The sequence below is a fragment of the Rhinolophus sinicus genome, linkage group LG06 (genome assembly GCF_036562045.2).
Source record: "Rhinolophus sinicus isolate RSC01 linkage group LG06, ASM3656204v1, whole genome shotgun sequence".
Classification (NCBI taxonomy): domain Eukaryota; kingdom Metazoa; phylum Chordata; class Mammalia; order Chiroptera; family Rhinolophidae; genus Rhinolophus; species Rhinolophus sinicus.
The window spans coordinates 120,896,521-120,915,458 of NC_133756.1; the positions used below are offsets into that span (position 1 = coordinate 120,896,521).

The 18,938-nt window shown below is 42.7% G+C and overlaps 1 protein-coding gene across 1 annotated transcript; it reads left to right on the forward strand.

The window, feature by feature from the left end:
- The first annotated feature begins 178 nt into the window (after positions 1–178).
- On the forward strand, positions 179–18,906 carry XNDC1N (XRCC1 N-terminal domain containing 1, N-terminal like). The gene is made up of 10 exons (XM_074335831.1): positions 179–335; positions 4,170–4,345; positions 6,248–6,389; positions 7,181–7,336; positions 8,504–8,682; positions 12,264–12,349; positions 12,582–12,751; positions 14,588–14,660; positions 16,209–16,336; positions 17,029–18,906. The coding sequence occupies exons 2-10, from the start codon at positions 4,301–4,303 to the stop codon at positions 17,265–17,267; spliced, it is 1,218 nt and encodes a 405-aa protein (XP_074191932.1). The 5' UTR covers positions 179–335; positions 4,170–4,300; the 3' UTR covers positions 17,268–18,906.
- The last annotated feature ends 32 nt before the right edge of the window (positions 18,907–18,938 follow it).

Consider the following 18,938-nt stretch of genomic DNA (forward strand, 5'->3'; position numbering starts at 1 on the left):
GGACTACATTTCCCGGAATGCATTGAATCTGACCCTGAAGTTTTAATTCCGCTCTCTCGACGGGAGATTTGTGGTGAATGAAATATACGTAAAACACATGAATGTATTTTACTGATCACAGTACGTGCCTTCTTGCCTCGGTGAGAGTCATTTTTCAGAAACAGCGACTTTTTGAGGCCCCCCCCCACCCCCCCACAACGAACTCCCGGGCTTTGGGAGGCGGAAGAGTAGCGCTCCGGTCAGGTGGCGGAGGTCAGAGGACCGAATTGGCGGGAGAATGGGTTTGTGATCCACGATCTGAAGCTGCGGTGACTCTTCGAGGTTCATTGTCCCGGGTGAGGGGCGTTGAGGGTTCTTGATCGGGAGGGTAGTGGTCGAAAGGGGGGAGGGGTGGCCATCAAGAAAGTGAACAGAACAGCGCGTTCCGAGGAACCAAGCAGGTAGCCGCGCGGCTTAGGCTCCAGAAGCTGAGAGTCAAAGAGCCTTGGGGGACCTTCACAGCCCCCAAACTGCTTCTTAGGCTCTCACGTCTTCGGGTCGACTTCACACATCTCGGTACTCTTTCCTACCCCACATCCTACGTCCCTAGCTCCTACCATCTCCCCTTTTATACACTTTATTCACTGTGCTGCACCCCAACTTATAGCTTAGTATTGTAATTCATTTGCAACAAGATATTATTTGTACATCCGGACCCGACACCTTGCAAACCTGCGGCCCCTGCGCACACGCCCCCTACACTTCCCGGTTGGATCTAGTAAGAGGTGAGTAGGGCTAGGATGACCTGTGGGTTCATAAACGTACTAGAATGCAAGTCAATTGTATTTTGGAGCCGTCAGGAAGTCACAGGGTAATATTTACCCTATCTACAGCCGTCTAATTAAAATATTAATTATTTTTATTATGTGAAACTTAATACAAAATATTATAAACACTGTATAACCATCACCCCGAATTGATTATTGACATAATAATCTATTTGATTCCTCATTTTTTAAAAAGAAAATAATACAGATAAAACTTGAGCTTACCTGCGTCTTCTATTCTCTGACACATTCTTTCATCCTCCCCAGAAGCGACTATTATCATAATTATCTGTGTATTCTCCCGGTCCATTGAAAGAAAATCATTACGTATTTCACAAACTCTAAATATTGTTTTATTTTGTTTTTTAATGAACATAAGTGCTACTTTCTAGGTATCATCTATAACTTACTATTTCACTTATTTTTTGAGGGCCCTCCACATATATGTATATTTGCATCTAATTATTCCTTTTAACTGTTGTATTGTATTCCATTGTATGATATATATAACATTTCATTTATCCATTCTTCAACTAATGGATATTAGAGTTGTTGTTTTTCTGTTAGAAATATTGTATGTGTCTTTTTCTGCACATGTGAGCCCCTCTAGAACTACATTGTTCAAATAAGTTAACTATTAGCCAGCCACATGTGGCTGTTCTTGAAATTAGCTAGTTCGAATTATTGCCAGTCCTTTATGTTGTAGACTTTAAAATTTTTTTCAGTCTTAGAGGAAGAGGTATTTGCAGTTTCCTTATTACCAGGGAGGCTGAGGTTTTTTTATGTGGGTATTTGATCATTCAGATTTCATCTTAAGTGAATTGTATGTTTATATTTCTCTCCAGTTTTCTATTGGACTGTTTCCCTTTTCATACTGATTTGTAGTATTTAAAAATATGTATTCTGAATGCTATCCAAGTTTATATGTGTTGCAAATATCCTCTTTTAGTCAGTCATTTTTATTTCAATCTTGTTTGTGTTACCTTAAAGTATTTTTCATGTTTCTGTCTTTGATCCACTTGAGTATAATTCTTAATATGTTATGAGGCAGGGATCTACTTTTATTTTTCTTAACATTGTGAGCCAGTTTTCTGAATACCATCTTTGTTCTGGCAGAATCATGATTCTGCTCTACCTTACAATCAACTTAACAGGCTGTAAATTCCTATTTATGAGTCTGTTTCTGGAGTTTATTTGCTTGTCTCTATAGGCAGTACATTTTAATTACTGTGACTTTGACATTTTTTTCCCAAGGGAGTTGAACCCCACAGCTTTGATCTATCTTTTTAGAACTGTCATAGCAACTTGTGACCCTTTATTGGTTGATGAGTTTGTCATGTTTACCAGAAACTTCTGCTAAAATTCTAATTGGAATTATATTGACTTAATAAACTGCTCTTTTCAGTGGCTATTTATGTATGCCTACCGTGTTTCAGCACCTCTCTGAAGTGTGGGAGGTAATGAACATGACAAGAATGCATAGCCTCAAATTAGGGAGGAGACACAGGGTAAACAAGCCATTGCCAAAAAACAAGGTGCAGCATATACTAGGGCAAGGAGGTCGGAAAGTACTTAATCCTTAGAGAACTATAAGCAATTTGATAGACGGTGATCTTCATGAACAAGATTGTATACGAGTATGTCTTATTCACCACTGTGTATCTAGCACCTAGTACAGTACCTGGAACTTACTAGCCAACCTCCAAAATATTAACTAAATGAAATATTCAAGATTGACAGCTTCAGGGTCCCCAAGCCTAGACTATAGTTTTGGGGCTGGCTAGATCAGCAATCAGTATGTTGGTGATAAGAGATGGTGGAGTTTTCAAATCAAATCACAAATGTATACTGGGAGTTTCTCCAAAACAGATACCATATCTTGCTTATTTCTATATTTCCAATATCTAGCAGAGAAGAAAATTTGTTGAATGTTCAGTGTGTTCTTATAGTGGGAATAATCAATTCTAATTAATCTGGAGGCCTAGAGAGGTGACTCAGGGCTCACCCTGCATTCTTTTCTTTTTGAAGCTTTGGCACCATATTGAATGTGACCTGTGAGGAACATTTGACCTTTAGATGGCATTCATTAAAATTTTGTTACTGCTGTTGCAGCAGTCTACCCCACTCTGAACACTCCATGAATGCTGGTCCTTTTGGGCTCAGTTTTTATGGTCATTCATTCAGCAGACATTTGCTAATCTGGAACTGTAAGTTTCTTCTTCTTACATTGAGGATACAGAATTGAATCTGACATGAAGCCTGTCCTCCAAGAGCTTACAATTGGTCAATGGACATAAGACATGTACCCAAATAATTCCAATACAGAATTGAGAGGATGGAACTATCAGTCACCTTGAGCTGGTTGAGCAGAGTGGAGCATCAAAGTGCATTTAATTTGATGGGAAAAGGAAAGAGCATTCGAAGCAGAAGTAATGGTCTGAGCAAAGTCTTGGAGGCGGAAAAAAAAATTGGGGGTCAGGAAGGAAGCAAGAAGACCATTATGGCCAGGAGTATATCATGGGTAATGACTCATATTCAGGGGTCAGGTGAGTAACAAACAAGTAAAAAGGGCAGGGTATAAATATTTGGAGAGAGATCCACCTATGGACATTCAGACAACTTTTAAAATACCTCTGGCCAAGGAATTGTTGAAGCTAGATGATGGATGTATAAGAGTTCATTATACTATATGTCTGTTTTTGCATATATTTAAATTTTTCCATAAAAAGTTTAGCAAAAGACAAAGTACAAATACACATATGAACTTTTAAGATTAAATAAACAAAACAGTGACAGGTAGAACACATTATGCTCTGATGAAAGGAATAGTAGGAAGTGAAGCAGGAAATGTAGAGATCTACATGTAGATGTTTGAGGGGCTAAGCTGACTTAAGAACCTACCACGTAGCAAGGAATTAGCATACATCAGCAAGTCATTGACGATTTCTAGTAGAGGAGTAACCAAATGAAAAGCTAATTTAGGAAGGTTGATTTTATGGGACGACAAAAATCGGACTGGTATATATTCAGTTGAGCATTTGTTGCACATCTTTGCTATGTACCAGACTCTAGAGATATAAAGATGAATGATTTAAGGCACAATCCATGCCCTTGGGAGCTCACCTACATGTAAATGCAACATTAACAATTTAACATATCTTTTGTAATCACTCCTCTGTTACCCTGGGTTACATTCTAGTTGTTTCAGGTTTGTTGGCATCTCATCAGCTGGTCCAGATCTGGTCCCTGCCCGTCATCCCCACCAAGCCCATCATGGTTATCAGAAACAGTCTGGCTGACTGCTGCAAATTACTCCTGTTACCAGAGAAACAGCTATTATTTTTCTTTTGTTCTCTTCTTCAGGAATAACATGAGGATTCTTTCTCTTCTGGAAACTGACGGGACCAGAATACAGACAATACCAGAGTGGTGACAGACAAAATCTCAGGAGAAAGCATTTTTGCCTTGCACGTGGGACAGCTGCTGGGCGCACCATGGCTCCTGTGAAGATCAGCCATGTGGTGTCCTTTTCCTCTCAGGTATATTAATTAGCGGACGTGGTTTTCTTGGTGACTGAAAGGAGTGAAAAAAATAGACTTGGCTACATTTTTAGCAAACTCCCAATCTAATAGAAAAGACATTGTCCCTTCTTTGGGAATCCAGAGTCGAAGTGGGGAAAGCATAGCTCTTGCCCTCAGGTTGTTCCCAGAGCAATGCAGGAACATAAAAGAAGTGTCCCCAGGAATTAAAGGTGAAGAAGGAAACCTTAGGATTGATTCCATCCTTGGAGGGAGCTGGCAAAGCTATAGGACCAAAATATGTACCAGTGTTCCCAGAAAGGCAGTTTAGTGACTGTCATTGAGAGCAGGCCGGGATGCTGAAGGTCATCCCTGACCTGTGAGGGTATCACCACTACCAGCAAAGGTGATCTCAGCCTCCTCCCTAAAAGTCCACTGTCAGAAAATCCTGATTATCCCAATGAGAGCTAGATGCCGGGCCTGTAGCAGCACTGATCCACTGAGGTGATTCTTAAGGACTTCCCACCCTTTCCTCTGCTGTTATTTCCCTATCCATTCATTCCTTCTCCCCACTCTTCCCCATCTGTTACCCTCGTCTTTCTCAAGGGGTGCCATTGGCATTTTGGATCGATAAGCCTGCATTTTATAGCAGTATCATTTGCATGGTGGGATATTTATAGCATTGATGGCCTCAAGACCATAATGACAATAATACTTCCTGGTCATTATGGCAGTCAAAAATATTCCCACATTTCAGAAAGACCCTTAGAGAGTCTTTAGGAAATATATCAACTCCTAAGTGAAATATAATAAAAATTATCCTTACCCTCCGTATCTACATGGTCAGCCTAAATGGTTTTCTTCATAGTCTCAGCCTTATAAAGTGCTAGAGAACAATTTGGGGCGGCCAGTTAGCTCAGTTGGTTAAAGCGTGGTGCTCTTAACAACGAGGTTGCCAGTTCGATCCCCACATGGGCCACTGTGAGCTGCACCCTCCACAACTAGATTGAAACAACTACTTGACTTAGAGCTGGAAAAACACACTTTATATAAAAGTTAAACAAATGCTAGAGAACATTAGCTATCTTCTAATAGTATGATTTTCAAACTATATTCTGGGGACCCACTTCTAGAAGGTGAAAGGAGGTGGGACAAATATGTCTCCCAACCTGTGTTTTAACCAGAAATCTGCTTTTATTTGTTGAAAATATGCACATTTTAGGATAAGACTTCAGTTAAAAGGAACGGTGTTATTGCTAAAACAGAAAACAAGATTGAAAATCTTGAGTCTAGTCTCTCCCCCTTTACTTATGGATGAAGAAATTTAGATGCGGAGAAAGTAGTTTGCTCAAGGCCTTTCCACCAAAAAATATCTGACTTTGGGTTGGAACTGAGAAATTTCTATCTCAGTATCACTATTGCAGCCTCTGGACGAATCACTTAATTTCTAACCGTCAGTTGTAAACTTAAAATAAAAATCTTTGCCTTTCTTATCTCAGGGCTACTTTGAAGATAAATAAATGTCTGTGGAAGCACCTTGTAAATGAAAAGAAGTAGTAGTGTTGTGGTTAAGATCTCTGGATTCAAAAACATGAGAGTTCTGACTCTGATTGGTTATTTGGCCTTTTGGCCTTGGGTAAGTTCTGCACCTAAGCTTCAGTTTATCGATCTGTTAACTAAACAATAACAGTAACCACCTGAACCACGATTAAATGAGGTCGTCTGGTAAATGAAGGAGAGGTAAACGGTATGTGCAAATCCCTTGACACAATAGCCACATTCCTATGGAGTCCCATCCAGAGCCTTTCCTATCATGTTAGGATAACTGGAAAGGTTTGGGAATGGCAGGAGCCCTCATTCATGGGCATCCTTTTTTCCCTTGGGCTCAGTGAGGTTCCTGATTTTCTCCTCTCTCTGACTTAGGATCCCAGGTATCCTGTGGAGAACTTGCTGAACCCAGACAGTCAGGGGGGCCCTTGGCTCAGCTGCCCTAAGGACAAGAGTGGGCAACTGAGAGTGGAACTACAGCTGGAGAGGGCAGTGCCCATTGGCTACATCGATGTGGGTGAGTGAGTTCTCTGTGGCCTAGAAACCTCTGCAGAACACAGCAGTCACGTTCCCCTCCAAATGCTCCACCATGTCTCAATTCAGTCTGACTTATCAGCCTTCGTGGAATAAACCTGACCTGGTGTGAAGGGGAGATGTGGCCCTTGCCCTTGGGGCAGGTATGTGGCGTTGGTGAATACTAAGGGTGCCATTCACATACAGTTCAATGTGAGTGGCACTCTGAATTTTGCAGCATCCCTGCCCTCCTTTGATCTCAGTGGTCTGGGCGAAGCTTTAGGACATTGATATAATTATAAATGCCAACAAATAGAATCTATATACACCTCTAAATATCAGTGTCAGGAGACTCTAGGGATTAACCATGAACACTAATCCCGGAAGGCTCCATAGGAGTTTATGGGTTGAGAAGGTTAGAATTCTCTGGAATAGAGAGCTGACAAAGACCACTGGTTTCAATCCTGTCAGCACAGAGAGATTCAGGTTTCCTAGCAGGGATTTAAGAGAGACAGTGTTTATCACTGCCTGCCAGAGGACAGGGAAGCAGCACGTCTCTTCAGTCAGGGGAAGGTTTCTGGCTGGATGGGAGAAGGCGAGCCTTCACATCGTCATGTAGTGGGCTAAGGTCTCGTCCCACTTCAGTTACTGGCTCACTGTTGCTTGACCTTACTGGGCTTCCAGTTAGTTCTAGAATGGAGGAATGTCCTCTTCCAAACTGATTCCCTGGTATGCAATCAGAGGAGCCCCAGCCATCCCATCACCCTTATCCTTCTCTCAACCTTTTGTCCCCAGGTAACTGTGGCTGTGCTTTCCTGCAAATTGATGTGGGCCGTTCTTCCTGGTCCCTGGACAGACCTTTTGTCACGCTGCTCCCTGCAACCATGCTAATGTCCCTAGCTGATTCAAAGCAGGGAAAAAACCGCTCAGGGGTCCGCATGTTTAAAGATGGTAAGGAGGGCAAAAGCAAAAATGGGAGAGAGAGCGAGAGAATGAGAAAGAGAGCTGCAGTATTATAGAGGGCTGTAAGAGCTGGTGGGTGTATTTGTGGCGGGAGCCTATGCAAGGGCACAGTTCTATCTGCTGTGGGGACAGGGCACTTAATAAGTGAACAGCTGTGGTATGTGTGTCAGTTCCCCATGATGAGAATACATGATAGCTGGGGATATTTATGAGCTATGATTTATACTTACACACAACATGATTGCATGAAGCCTGAGGTAGAACCCACATTTGTGATTAGTGGGTTTTTGTTTGTATAAATGTATGTGTGAATAAACACATGAGTGTTAGTGTAGGATGAAGGCTTATATAAGTGATAAAAGACTATATGATAGTTATTAGGTTGGTGCAAAAGTAATTGCAGTTTTTGCTATTTTTAACCTTTAAACCGCAATTACTTTTGCACCAACCAGTATGATTATGTTGCATATAGTGTTTCCTGAGTTCGGTTCTATGCAAATCTGCGTTTAGTAGGCGCTGCAGAAGAAACAGAAGATCCTATTCCTGGCCTCTAGGGACTTAGAATTTGTCTGCGTTTAAATTGGAGGTGTTTGTAATGTGAAGGAAGAGTGATATGGGAGGGGCTTACAAGGTAGAAGAGATGAAGTACTGCTAGCAGTGCTGCAGTTGAAGGTGAGACGGTTTGTAGTACAGGTATGTGATAATGTGCGAGTGTGCAGGGCACGCTCCGCTGTGAGAGGGGCTGAGGTCTCATGGTCCAGGAAGGGTTGCTGTAGCTCAGCTAATCCATTGGGCAAGTGGTCATCCCAAACTCCAACACTACAGATATCTCCTGTTAAAATGAGACATTAATGAGGCCCCTGAAGAGGTCTAGAATGAGCATTTCCTTGTGCTGGGACATTATGGAACTGACAACGAGGAGCGATGGTGGGAAGGCAAGGCACCGAATCTGAGAGGTCCCTGACTGGCCTGCTTGGCGCGGCCCATCCATGAGCACCAAGGCCCAAGGGGTCGGTTACTGATGACCTCCATTCTTCCTTTTGTTGGGGTTTCTACAGTCCCTGTCTTTTCTTCCCTCTCCTCAGTACTGACCTTCTCTTCCGTTCTCCCTCCCATTCATGCATTTTCTCTCCCCGTCCTTTTCTTTTCCTTGAGATGATTTCCTGGCTCCAGCCTCAGGTGAGTCATGGGATCGACTTCGCCTGACCTGCTCCCAGCCCTTCACACGTCATCAGTCCTTTGGCCTGGCCTTCCTGCACGTGTGTTCCTCGCTGGACTCCTTAGATGCCCCTGTGGTGGATGCCTCAGCCCCTGTGAGCTCTGGGCTGAGCCAGGTATGTACAAGGGTGAAGCAAGGACTTACTATTCTCCTAGGCTTTTCAGTTTCTTTGCAGGAAACGTGCTTGATTCAGAGGAAAACACATATACACACATGTACATTCAAATACAAACATAAGTGGGCTTGCTACCCTTTCTTACAGGTAGGAATGAACTCTCCTTCCCTTTCACACGTAGGAGATTCAAGTGAGGGAGGCTTTAATATAGTGCACACAAAGCTCTTGGACCGTTTGCTCTTTAGCCATAATGAAATTCTGTTTGGGCTCAAACTTAATCTCATTTTTTGTTTCTAGGTTCTTGGTGATTCTAGCTTTCATCAGACTTTTCTTTCCAGTACCCGAAAGTCCCAGCGCTCACTTACAGTCCCTCTATCATTGTTGTTCCCTGACTCACCTGCCTAGCAAAGCCAGTTATATTCTTTGATACGTGCCATTTCATGTGTTCCCGTTTTTTCTCCCTGTAGAGCACACTTACACACCTAAGAAGAGATGTATAGGTTTCCGGCTATGTATAAGCCTCTGGGCATTTTGTCTCCCCTTTTCTTAGCCAGTTTTCTAGTTATTTTTTTCTTCCTTAGCCTATTCTGACTCCTCCTGCTTTCTTCTCAGTGTTGTTTCCAGCTACCTTTCCAAGCCAGTACCCTGCACTGTAATTCACTCAAAAACACATATGAAGATATAATCATATATTACTGCTAGGGCCAGAAGTCTAGAGATGCAGAAATACCTAGAGATCATCAAGCCCCAACCACGTCATTTTACATTTCAGATACGGAAACTTACACATTCAAATTCACACAGCGAGTCGGAACGGAGTAGGGACTAGAAATAAGGTCTACTGTCATTGCAGCCCAGTGCGTCTGTGTACACTGTACAATTTGAGAAACTTCAAACATTTGACATAACCAAAAGAATTTCAGTCCCCCGGAGTGAGCCTCACAGGCGTCACTTCTGTTGAGGTTACTGAGAAAAAGAAGAGACTGGACCCTGGGAAGAGAAAGTGGAATTAGAGCAGAGAGGAGGAGTAGGTGCTTTTGTAGTATAGCCTTGGGAGAGACCCAGAGAGCTGAGACAAGTCTGAAATTTACTCTTCCATTGTGGGAAGGGCTGAAAAAATGCAGAAGGACAGTGGAAGCAGTTCAGTGTGCTCTGCCAGGTCCCCATTTTGCAGTTCTGGGAGCTGACATGAATGGAGCTAGAGCTCTGTGGCCCTGGCTATTCAATAAATGGAAGCTCTGAGATTAGGAACCTGTTCGTCTTGTTCCACAATGCATTCCTGGCAGCTAGAACAAAGTAGGCTTTGAGTACACATGTTCATTATATTCCGTGTTTCCCCGAAAATAAGACCTAGCCGGACAATCAGCTCTAATGCGTCTTTTGGACCAAAAATTAATATAAGACCCAGTCTTATTTACTATAATACAAGACCGGGTATAATAATATAATACCGGGTCTTGTATTAATTTTTGCTCCAAAAGACGCATCAGAGCTGATTGTCTGGATAGGTCTTATTTTCGGGGAAACACGGTAGATAGGTGCAAAAATAATTGTGGTTTTTGCAATTATTTTTAATCTTTTAAACCGCAATTACATTTGCACCAACCTAATATAAATGACCTTTTAAGGGGGATTTGTAGTTAAGGTCGCCATAAAATTTATCTAAACTGAGACATTTTGAGAACAAAAAAGAGTGCTATTAATAATTATACTGAGACAACAGACAAAAACACAACTGTCCCAGGAAAACCAAGACATATGGTTTCCCTAATTATAGGATAAATAAGAGCTCTGTAGACGCTTTTCCATTTTGGCCATCTAAATTACTCTGTACCTTTAGGGCCAGGAAGGGATCAAGGAGGAAGGGAGTCAGCAACTCCAGAACCATAATGTCAGAAAGGCATTGAACATCAACAGCAGAATGAAACATGTTGCAGTTACCTCAAACCACAGGGAAAGGAGATCCTGAAACACTTCTACAAGAGAAGGTTAATACATGGAAATGAGTTGATGGCACTCAATTTTATAATTTAAGATGTCTAGATACCACAGACTTTTTTTCTAATGTGTCATTCTAATGGTAATTTACAGTGAAAACAAAACAGAAGGGCTTTTAACCCTGTGAACTAGGGTCTTTTATGATCACCGATTTTTTAATAAGGAAACAGAAGCATAGAGAAATTTAGTGGGATGTCCCAGGTCACACTGCTAAATAAGTCTTGGAGTGGATTTGAACCCAGGCCACCTGACTCCACTTAGCCCGTGCTCGGGAGCTCATTTCCTAATGATTAATCTCGTTTAAAATTAAATGACCATCTCTACACACCCAGCTAATTACCCTTTCTAGTAGTATTTACTCTAAAATTTATGAGACAAGGTAAAAAAAATAAAATTAAAACCCTGGAAAGTAAACAATATATTTCAAAATTAATGCTAGGTCCAAGATGAGATTATAATGGCAATTAGAAAATATTAAACAGTGTGAATAAAAATACTATTTCTCAAACTTGCAGAATGAGGTCAAAGTCATGCTTTATAAGAAAGACATTTACCTTTAAAAGAATCTGTGATAAAAAATCAGAGCTGAAAAATTAAAGAAAAAATTTTTAATTTTTTTAAATTCAAGGAAAAAAATTGAAATTTGGAAAAATAAAAAAGGAAATAGCCACAGATGAATCGACACAGATGAACTGAATTTTGACAAAGAATTAAGAAATTGTAGCATTTCACATAAATAAAATCTATGTAGATGTGTGTGATTATTACACATAGACATTTCTGGAGTTAGAAGCAGGGAGGTTTATAAAATGCCTGTGATAGTCAGGTATAGTGGCTAATGCTTGAAAGAGACATGTGATATGTATACCTGTATACACACACATACATACACATCTCTTTTTTTAGATTTTTTTTAGATGGCTAGAAATGGTGGCTAAAATTGGTAGGATTTTAGTTGCAGGTGAACAGAATTGTTCACAAAATAAATCATACTGAAAATTAAACAATGTTATTAAATGATATTTAGAAGAGAAGTGATAAAAATACTTCAAAGTAGAACTATTTTTAAATGTTAAGAAATATGTATATAATTTTTTTCTTTCACATAGGTGTATAGAGATGAATGATTTAAGTTTTGTATCTACATGAATCAATTTTACATATGTACAAATTTATATATATACATATATATGCTTTCAAGTGTGTGTGTGTATATATATATATACATACATACATACATACATACATACATACATAATATATATATATATATATGCTTTCAAAAGTTTGCATATAACAGTCCCATAGCCCTGTTTTTCCCAATAGCATGTATTATTTTATCCCAGGGTCTTTCAGGATCATGACAAAACCCTTAGCACTGCGGAACTAAGTATACAAAACTTCACATCTTAGAGCTGGAAGAGCTTGTGTACACAGGAGAAAAGGTGCCCCCGTACAAGTTATACCAGATAACGTTCACTCACTAAGCTGAAGTCTTCAAGTTTGGAGTATCAGTGGCACTAGGTAGCAGCGTCCTCTGGTGGTGAATGTGTGTGTTTCATATTTCTCCATTTTCTTCTCAGGGCTCTTCTGACGCCCCTGAGTCTGGTCCCAGCCCCTGGATGGCTAATCCTTCCATTCGGAGGACATTCTTTCCAGATCCCCAAACGTACGTAGCTGCCAGAATGGAGCTCTCCCAGCCCCTTCTCATTCTTTCTCCTGGAAAAGACAGTCACTTACAGGCATGCAAACCCCACATGGTTTCCCCCATGAATTAGTCACATACTCTAGGCCTAAGCAATCTGTATATAAACTGGTTTTCTTGGTTAGATGCTACTGACTTGGGTGAGCAGAATAGTCTCCATTCTGAATGAAACCAAGTGCTCTCTGTTTCCCTACAGGAGCACCAAGGATATTTCAGAGCTTAAGAATATCCTAAAGCAGCTGCAACCAGGCAGTTTGGGGCGTTCGGCCCGCATGGTGCTCTCAGCTGTCCGCAGGGCGCCTCCAGCCAGTGTGGCAAGCCCAAACAACCCTGCAGAACCAGCTCCCAGTCATCCAGACAGCACAGGTGAGGCCCATGACCTACCTTTGGCTCCTTGCTCTCCCTAGCACCATCCTTTCTCCCTGAGTCCACCACTGCTATACAGGGATGCCTCACAAACAGGACTTCATGTGGGAGGAAAGACAATTGGCAGTGTCTGGTTACCAGAAGAGAAATCAGTTATCGTATAGTAATTGAAAGAGCACTGGCCTAGGTAGGAATCCTTATCTCTTTGGGCTTCAACTTCCTCATCTGCAAAGTGAAGGAATTAAAGCAAATAGTATTTGGGCCTCTTGCGTATTAATATTCTGTGATCCTCTCAGAAGGGCAATCAAGTCAGGGTGGTGTTGCATGGAGCTTATTGGAGAAATAAAGTAGGAGAATGGTGTGGTTTTGTCACAGAGGAAGAAAGGATTGAACATTTTGAGTTCCTGCATTGCACCAGATATTGTTAGGCGCTTTTACTAACTTTATCGATTTAATGTTCCAACAAATTTGTGAAGTAGATACCATTATACTCATTTCACAAAAGAATCTGATGTTTAGAGAGGTGAAATATTCTTGAGTCACACAGCTAATAAGTGGGAGAGCCAAGAATTGAACCCCAGCACTCTTGGTTTTATTTTATTTTTTGTTTTTGTTTTTTCTATTCTTGATAGCCAGAGGAAAAAAACATGTAGCATTCTCTTTGAAAGCACTTGGTTTCACTTATTGCTTCACTGGGAAATTTTTTAAAAAGGAAATGGTTTATCTGCTATTTTAAAGAACTGAACAAACGAGTGAAATAATGAGTATATCATCTCATCGCAGAAATAAGGTACATTGGTTATCTATTGTTGCACAACAAATTACCCCAACATTTAGTGGTATAAAACAGTATTTATTATCTCACCGTTTCTCATGGTTAGGAATCCGGGTGGCTTCGCAGGCCCTCGGACTCGGATCTGTCACAAGGCTAGTCAGCTCAAGGCTTAACCGGAAAGGACCTTCATCCTAGCTCACTCACACGCTGTTCGCAGGATTCATGTCCTCATGGGCTGTTGGACTGAGGCTTCCCGCAGTTCCTTTGCAGTAAGAGCCTCTCCACAGAGCATCTCACAGTGTGGCAGCTTGCTTCATTAGAGTGAGCATACTAGAGGGCAACAGGGAGAGTACTAGCAAGAAAGTGTCTTTTGTAACCTACTCACAAAAGTGACATCCCATCACTTTTGCGTATTCTGTTCATTAGAAGCAAGTTACTTCTAGGTCCTGCCCACACACAGGGGAAGCGTGGATACCAGGAGGCATGAATCAGTGAGGGTCATTTCAGGAGCTGCCTACCACATAAGGAACGATATAGTTTATTATTTTAAGAGGTGGAGAATGGGAAGGGAACTGAGCTTTATTGGGCACCCTACGGGCTGGGCACTGGAGCTATGAAAGCACTTTGAAATATGTTAAATGCTATACAAAGTATTTCATGAGTTCTGAATAGCTAGATAAATGGTTGTTGCTAGGTTTTATTACCACTCATTTGGCAGATATTGAGCATCTGTATGTGTGAGGCTGTGTGCTAGGTGCCAGAGCTACCACAGTAAATAAAACAGGAGTGCTTCTACCCTAAGGGAGAGACACATATCCATGTCACACAAGGAAGTCCAAAACTTAAAACTGTGATAAGTGCTTCAAAGGCAAGGCATGATAGGATGACCAGATTTAGATTAGAGAATCCAGGGAAAGTTCCTCACAGGAATTGGCATTTCATCTAACCTTAAAGAGTGAGAATTAACCAGGAAAAGAGGATAGGAAGAATATTAACAGAAGTGACATCATATGTGAAAGCTCTTGTTAACGAGCTAGATTGAATGAGCATTTCTCACACAGAGCCAAGACCAAAGGAGCAAAACTCAGAGAATGATGTGGGCAGGCCGAAGAGACGGAAAGTGCAAGCCCGCAGGTACGTCGGTCAACCCAAAAGATCCAAGTCACCCCCCAAACCTTACTGCCCTTTTGCACCTGTCCCTCTTCCCCACTCAAGTTTCAGTCAGGTCAGAGGGTACCGTTGTGTCTGGGTCTCGCTCTCATGGTCTGGACCTAGAGGGTAGTAGAGAAAAGATGTCCTTGTCCACGTGTCAGGCTTGGAGCCAAGCTAGGAGGTAGCCCTGCAGTGAACCAGAATCTGAAGATGAGTACACTGGGCCTCATGGACTTCATTAAAATTTAAATCTTTTTCTGTTTCAAAGAACACTACAAAGAAAATAAAAGGACAATACACAGAATATGTGTATATCATATATTTGATAAAGGACTTGCATCTCGACTATATAAAGAACCCTTACAAGTCAATTATAAAAGATAACCTAGTTTTTAAAATGGCGAAAGGATCCGAATAGACTTTTCTCCAGAGAAGACATACAATGGCTAATAAGCACATGAAAATGCTCTATATCATTAGCCAGCAAAGAAATGCAAATCAAAACCACAGTGATCGTACCCACTGGGATTGCTATAATCAAAAAGACAGTAACAAGTGTTGGCGAAGATGTGGAGAAATTGGAACTCTCATACATTGCTGATGAGAATGTAAAATGGTGTGGCCACCTTGGTAAACAGTTTGACAGGTCCTCAAAAAGCTAAACAGTTGCCGTTATGATCCAGCAATTCCACTCCTAGGAATATACCCCAAAGAACTGATAACAGGTGTTCACACAACAACGTATATACAAATGCTCATAGCAGCATTACAATTGCTAAAAAGTAGAAACATCCCAAAAGTCTATCAGCTGATGACTAGATGAACAAAACGTGGTAGATCGCTACGATGGGATATTTGGCCGTGAAAAACAAATGAAGTACTGATCCATGCTACAACATGGATGAACCTTGAAAATACACAAAGTGAAGGCAGTCACAAAAGACCACATAGTACCGTGTTTCACCGAAAATAAGACCTAGCCAGACAATCAGCTCTAATGCAGCTTTTGGAGCAAAAATTAATATAAGGTCTTATTTTCGGGGAAACACAGTATATGACTGCATTTATATGAAATGCCCAGAATAGACAAATACATAGAGACAGAAAGTAGATTAGTGGTTGCCAAGGTCTGTCGTGATGAGAGGAATGGGGAGTAACTAGTCATAGGTTCAGGGTTTCTTTTTGGGGTGATAAAAATGTTATGAAATTAGTTGTGATTATACAATCTTGTGAATATCCTAGATCCATTAAATAGTACACTTTAAAAAGATGAATTTTATGGGATATGCATTATATCTCAAAAAAAAAGAAAGATTAAAATCCTGAAGGCAATAATAGAAGCTCTGTTCTCAGATGTTCAAAGGTTAAATGACTTCCCTCAAATCTGATACATCAAGTGGGAAAACAGGAGTCCAACTTAGGGCTTCTGGCTCCACAGCAACTAGTCTACATTTTTTCACCCTAATTTAAGGTTCCTTCAGTGCTTTGGCCTCTTGCTAATAGCTGGTCTTTAACTGTTCTTTCTCATAGGTCTTTATCCAACTCGAACTCTCAGCCAAACAGGAGGGGAGTAGCAAAAGCAGGGCACAGAGAACAGCACCGACCCCAGGCCCGAAGCAGCGGTGTCCAGGAGAGTGGAGAGTGCCCCATTTGTGCAGGTAAGCTGCCCGGGCACAGGGGTTGTTGTGGGACTGCTAGGCGTCCCTTGAGGGCGGAATAGGAGATCGGAGAATGCTGCCAGGAAACATTTGAACTTGCACTCCTAGCCTCTGTCTGCTCTGCAGTTACATACAAGTCTGGATTGAGCAGCTGCTCACATTGTGTCGGCCAAGCTGAGAAAAGGACAAGGGCCATGTGCTCAAGAGAAACATGAAGCAAAACAACATAAAACATTATCAGAGAGGACCTAGAATTTCCTTCATAACTTGTTCCTCCGTGTCCAAATTCTATTTACTCTCTAAGTCTCTATTCAAATGGTACTTATTTGCCAAGTCTTCTCTAATCTGCCCAGATAATCTCCTGCAGCATTCTCCGACTCCCTTAGGCTTAGCACTTCTCACCTGCTTTGTATCATAGTTATTTCTGCTCATAGCTTATCTTGACCCCCAGCTCTGCAGTCCATAAGGACAGGCCTGGGTTTATATGTCTCAGCTCCCAGCACCGTGCCAGGCACATAGTAAACACTTGATAAATGTTTGGATTCATGACTGGATAGTGTGTCTCAGGTGTAAAACACTCACTTCCTGCAAGAACAGCTGCATTTTGACAGCAGGTGCCCCCTTCAGGCTGCTGGGGATAGCATCTTACCCCGGAGCAGCCCCAGTTTTGCTTCCCTCCTTCTCTCCCTTAGGTTCCTTCAGCATTGAGATTCTTCCCCAGCATGCTGCCACTTGTGGAGAGACCTCCCCACCTCACCCAGCCTCTCCCTCCTCGCCATCGTCGTCGTCGTCACTGTCTGTACTGTGGGTGTCCTCCTCGGAGAGCTCATCACCTGTTTCATGGGTCCAGTGCCCTATCTGCCAACTGCAGTTCTCAGCAGGAGAAGTAGAAGAACATGCCAGCATGTGTGGGGAGCTCCCTCAGGCTTGAGCCATGGGGTCCTGTGGTTTTGGCCCTCTCTAGCCTTTGCGACTAAAACTGGAGAGTGGATCTCTTGACAGCTGAGAAGAGCTGATGAGGCCAAGCGCTCAATTTGCTTCCCTCCACTCGTTCCCTTAGGACTCTGCCTGAGGGCACCTCTGGGCCCAGCCTGCTCCCCACTGCCAGTTGTCAAGGCTTCTGTCACCATGGCACCATATTCTTCCAAGGACAGCTTCATCCTGTTCCCCTTTGGAACTTCTGGGGTAGAGTCGGTGATCTCTCTAAAGCTTTGGGATACAGGTCAGAATGTCTTCCCCTCAGTGAATGGTGTGCATCCTTGTGCCCATTTTCCTGAAAGGAAAACAGAGGCCCCATGGGAAAAAACACTGCCTGATAAATAAGATCCTGTGGTGTACTGGGAAGGTGCGAAGTGATTTTTGACCATGAGACTGACCTTCGGCATCCCATGAACTTAACTCTCCATATCCTTTGTGTGTCCCCTCCCTAGATATAATCAGGTAACAGCGTTACTGTGTGACTTTAAGCAAGTTATTTATCTTAGGCCCAGAATTAACCCCCAGTAACAGAGAGAAAACCCCTGTCCTGCTCACAGAGCTGTCATAGGGATCAGATGGGTTAATAACTAAGGAATGGTTCTAGGCTTGGTTGTGAACCTTGGGCAAATCCTGTCCCCATCTGTTCAATGAGGCAATTGGGCCAGAGGGTCTTAAAAGTCCCTTCCAGCTATGACGTTCTAAATTCTATTCCTGCCTTCTTTGAGCAATTATGTCCTCTCTCCCCTTTCTCAGAGGATTTCATTGTGTGGCACTGACACCAATTCCCCTGGTCTCCAGGGTACAGGGCTAAGAGGGAGCAGCTGGTCCTGGCAAGGGGAGGGCCCAGGGCTGGGTTTTGAATGGAAAGGAAAGAGGCAGCCAGAGACAGGAGCAGACAGTGTAGGAGTCCCATCCTTCGGTCCCTGCCAGCATACATGGGTGCAGCCATGGACCCGTCACAGAGGCCTTCTGCTCCCCTCCCCCATCCTGGTACCGTTTCTGGTCTTGGTTAAAACAACACATTGACCCAGAGGGGTGGCAGGGACATCCTAGCTGCAGTGCTGGTGGTGGACATTACCACGTGGGTGGGAGAAGAGCCTTTGGAGCCCGGAACCTGGGCTCAGAAGAGAAGAGCAGTGAGGATGGGCTGGGCCTGGAGGAAGAAAGGGACCAGTGGCACTGATGGGGAGAAACGCTGCCCAACACAGGAGGGGGCGGGGGTGGGTTGGTGGAGGAGGAGTGTGTGGGGATCCTGCCAGGAAGCCCAGAGACCCTCCCGCGTGGACATGTCTGGACCTGTCCCTTCAGGGGCTCTGGGACTTCCAGAGGGATGAGCAGCTGGGAAATGAAGTCAACAAGTGGGAACTAAGTCCTGGCCAGATCCTGGTGCCTGCCTGTGGGGTTAGACTCCCAGTGCAGGCCTGTCCACTTGCTTTAACCGCCCCTTTCTCAAGGTGCCCATGTTTGGCCCTGCTGTGTGTGTGGGTTCCTGTGAGGACAGAAGTTGGACTGAGGAAGGGGCCCCCAATCAGACCCAATCCTGGCACGTGGCTAACCTGAGAACCCACATAATAAAACAGTGACTAAGAAAATGTTAGTGTATGTTTGAGACAAGAAAGCATAT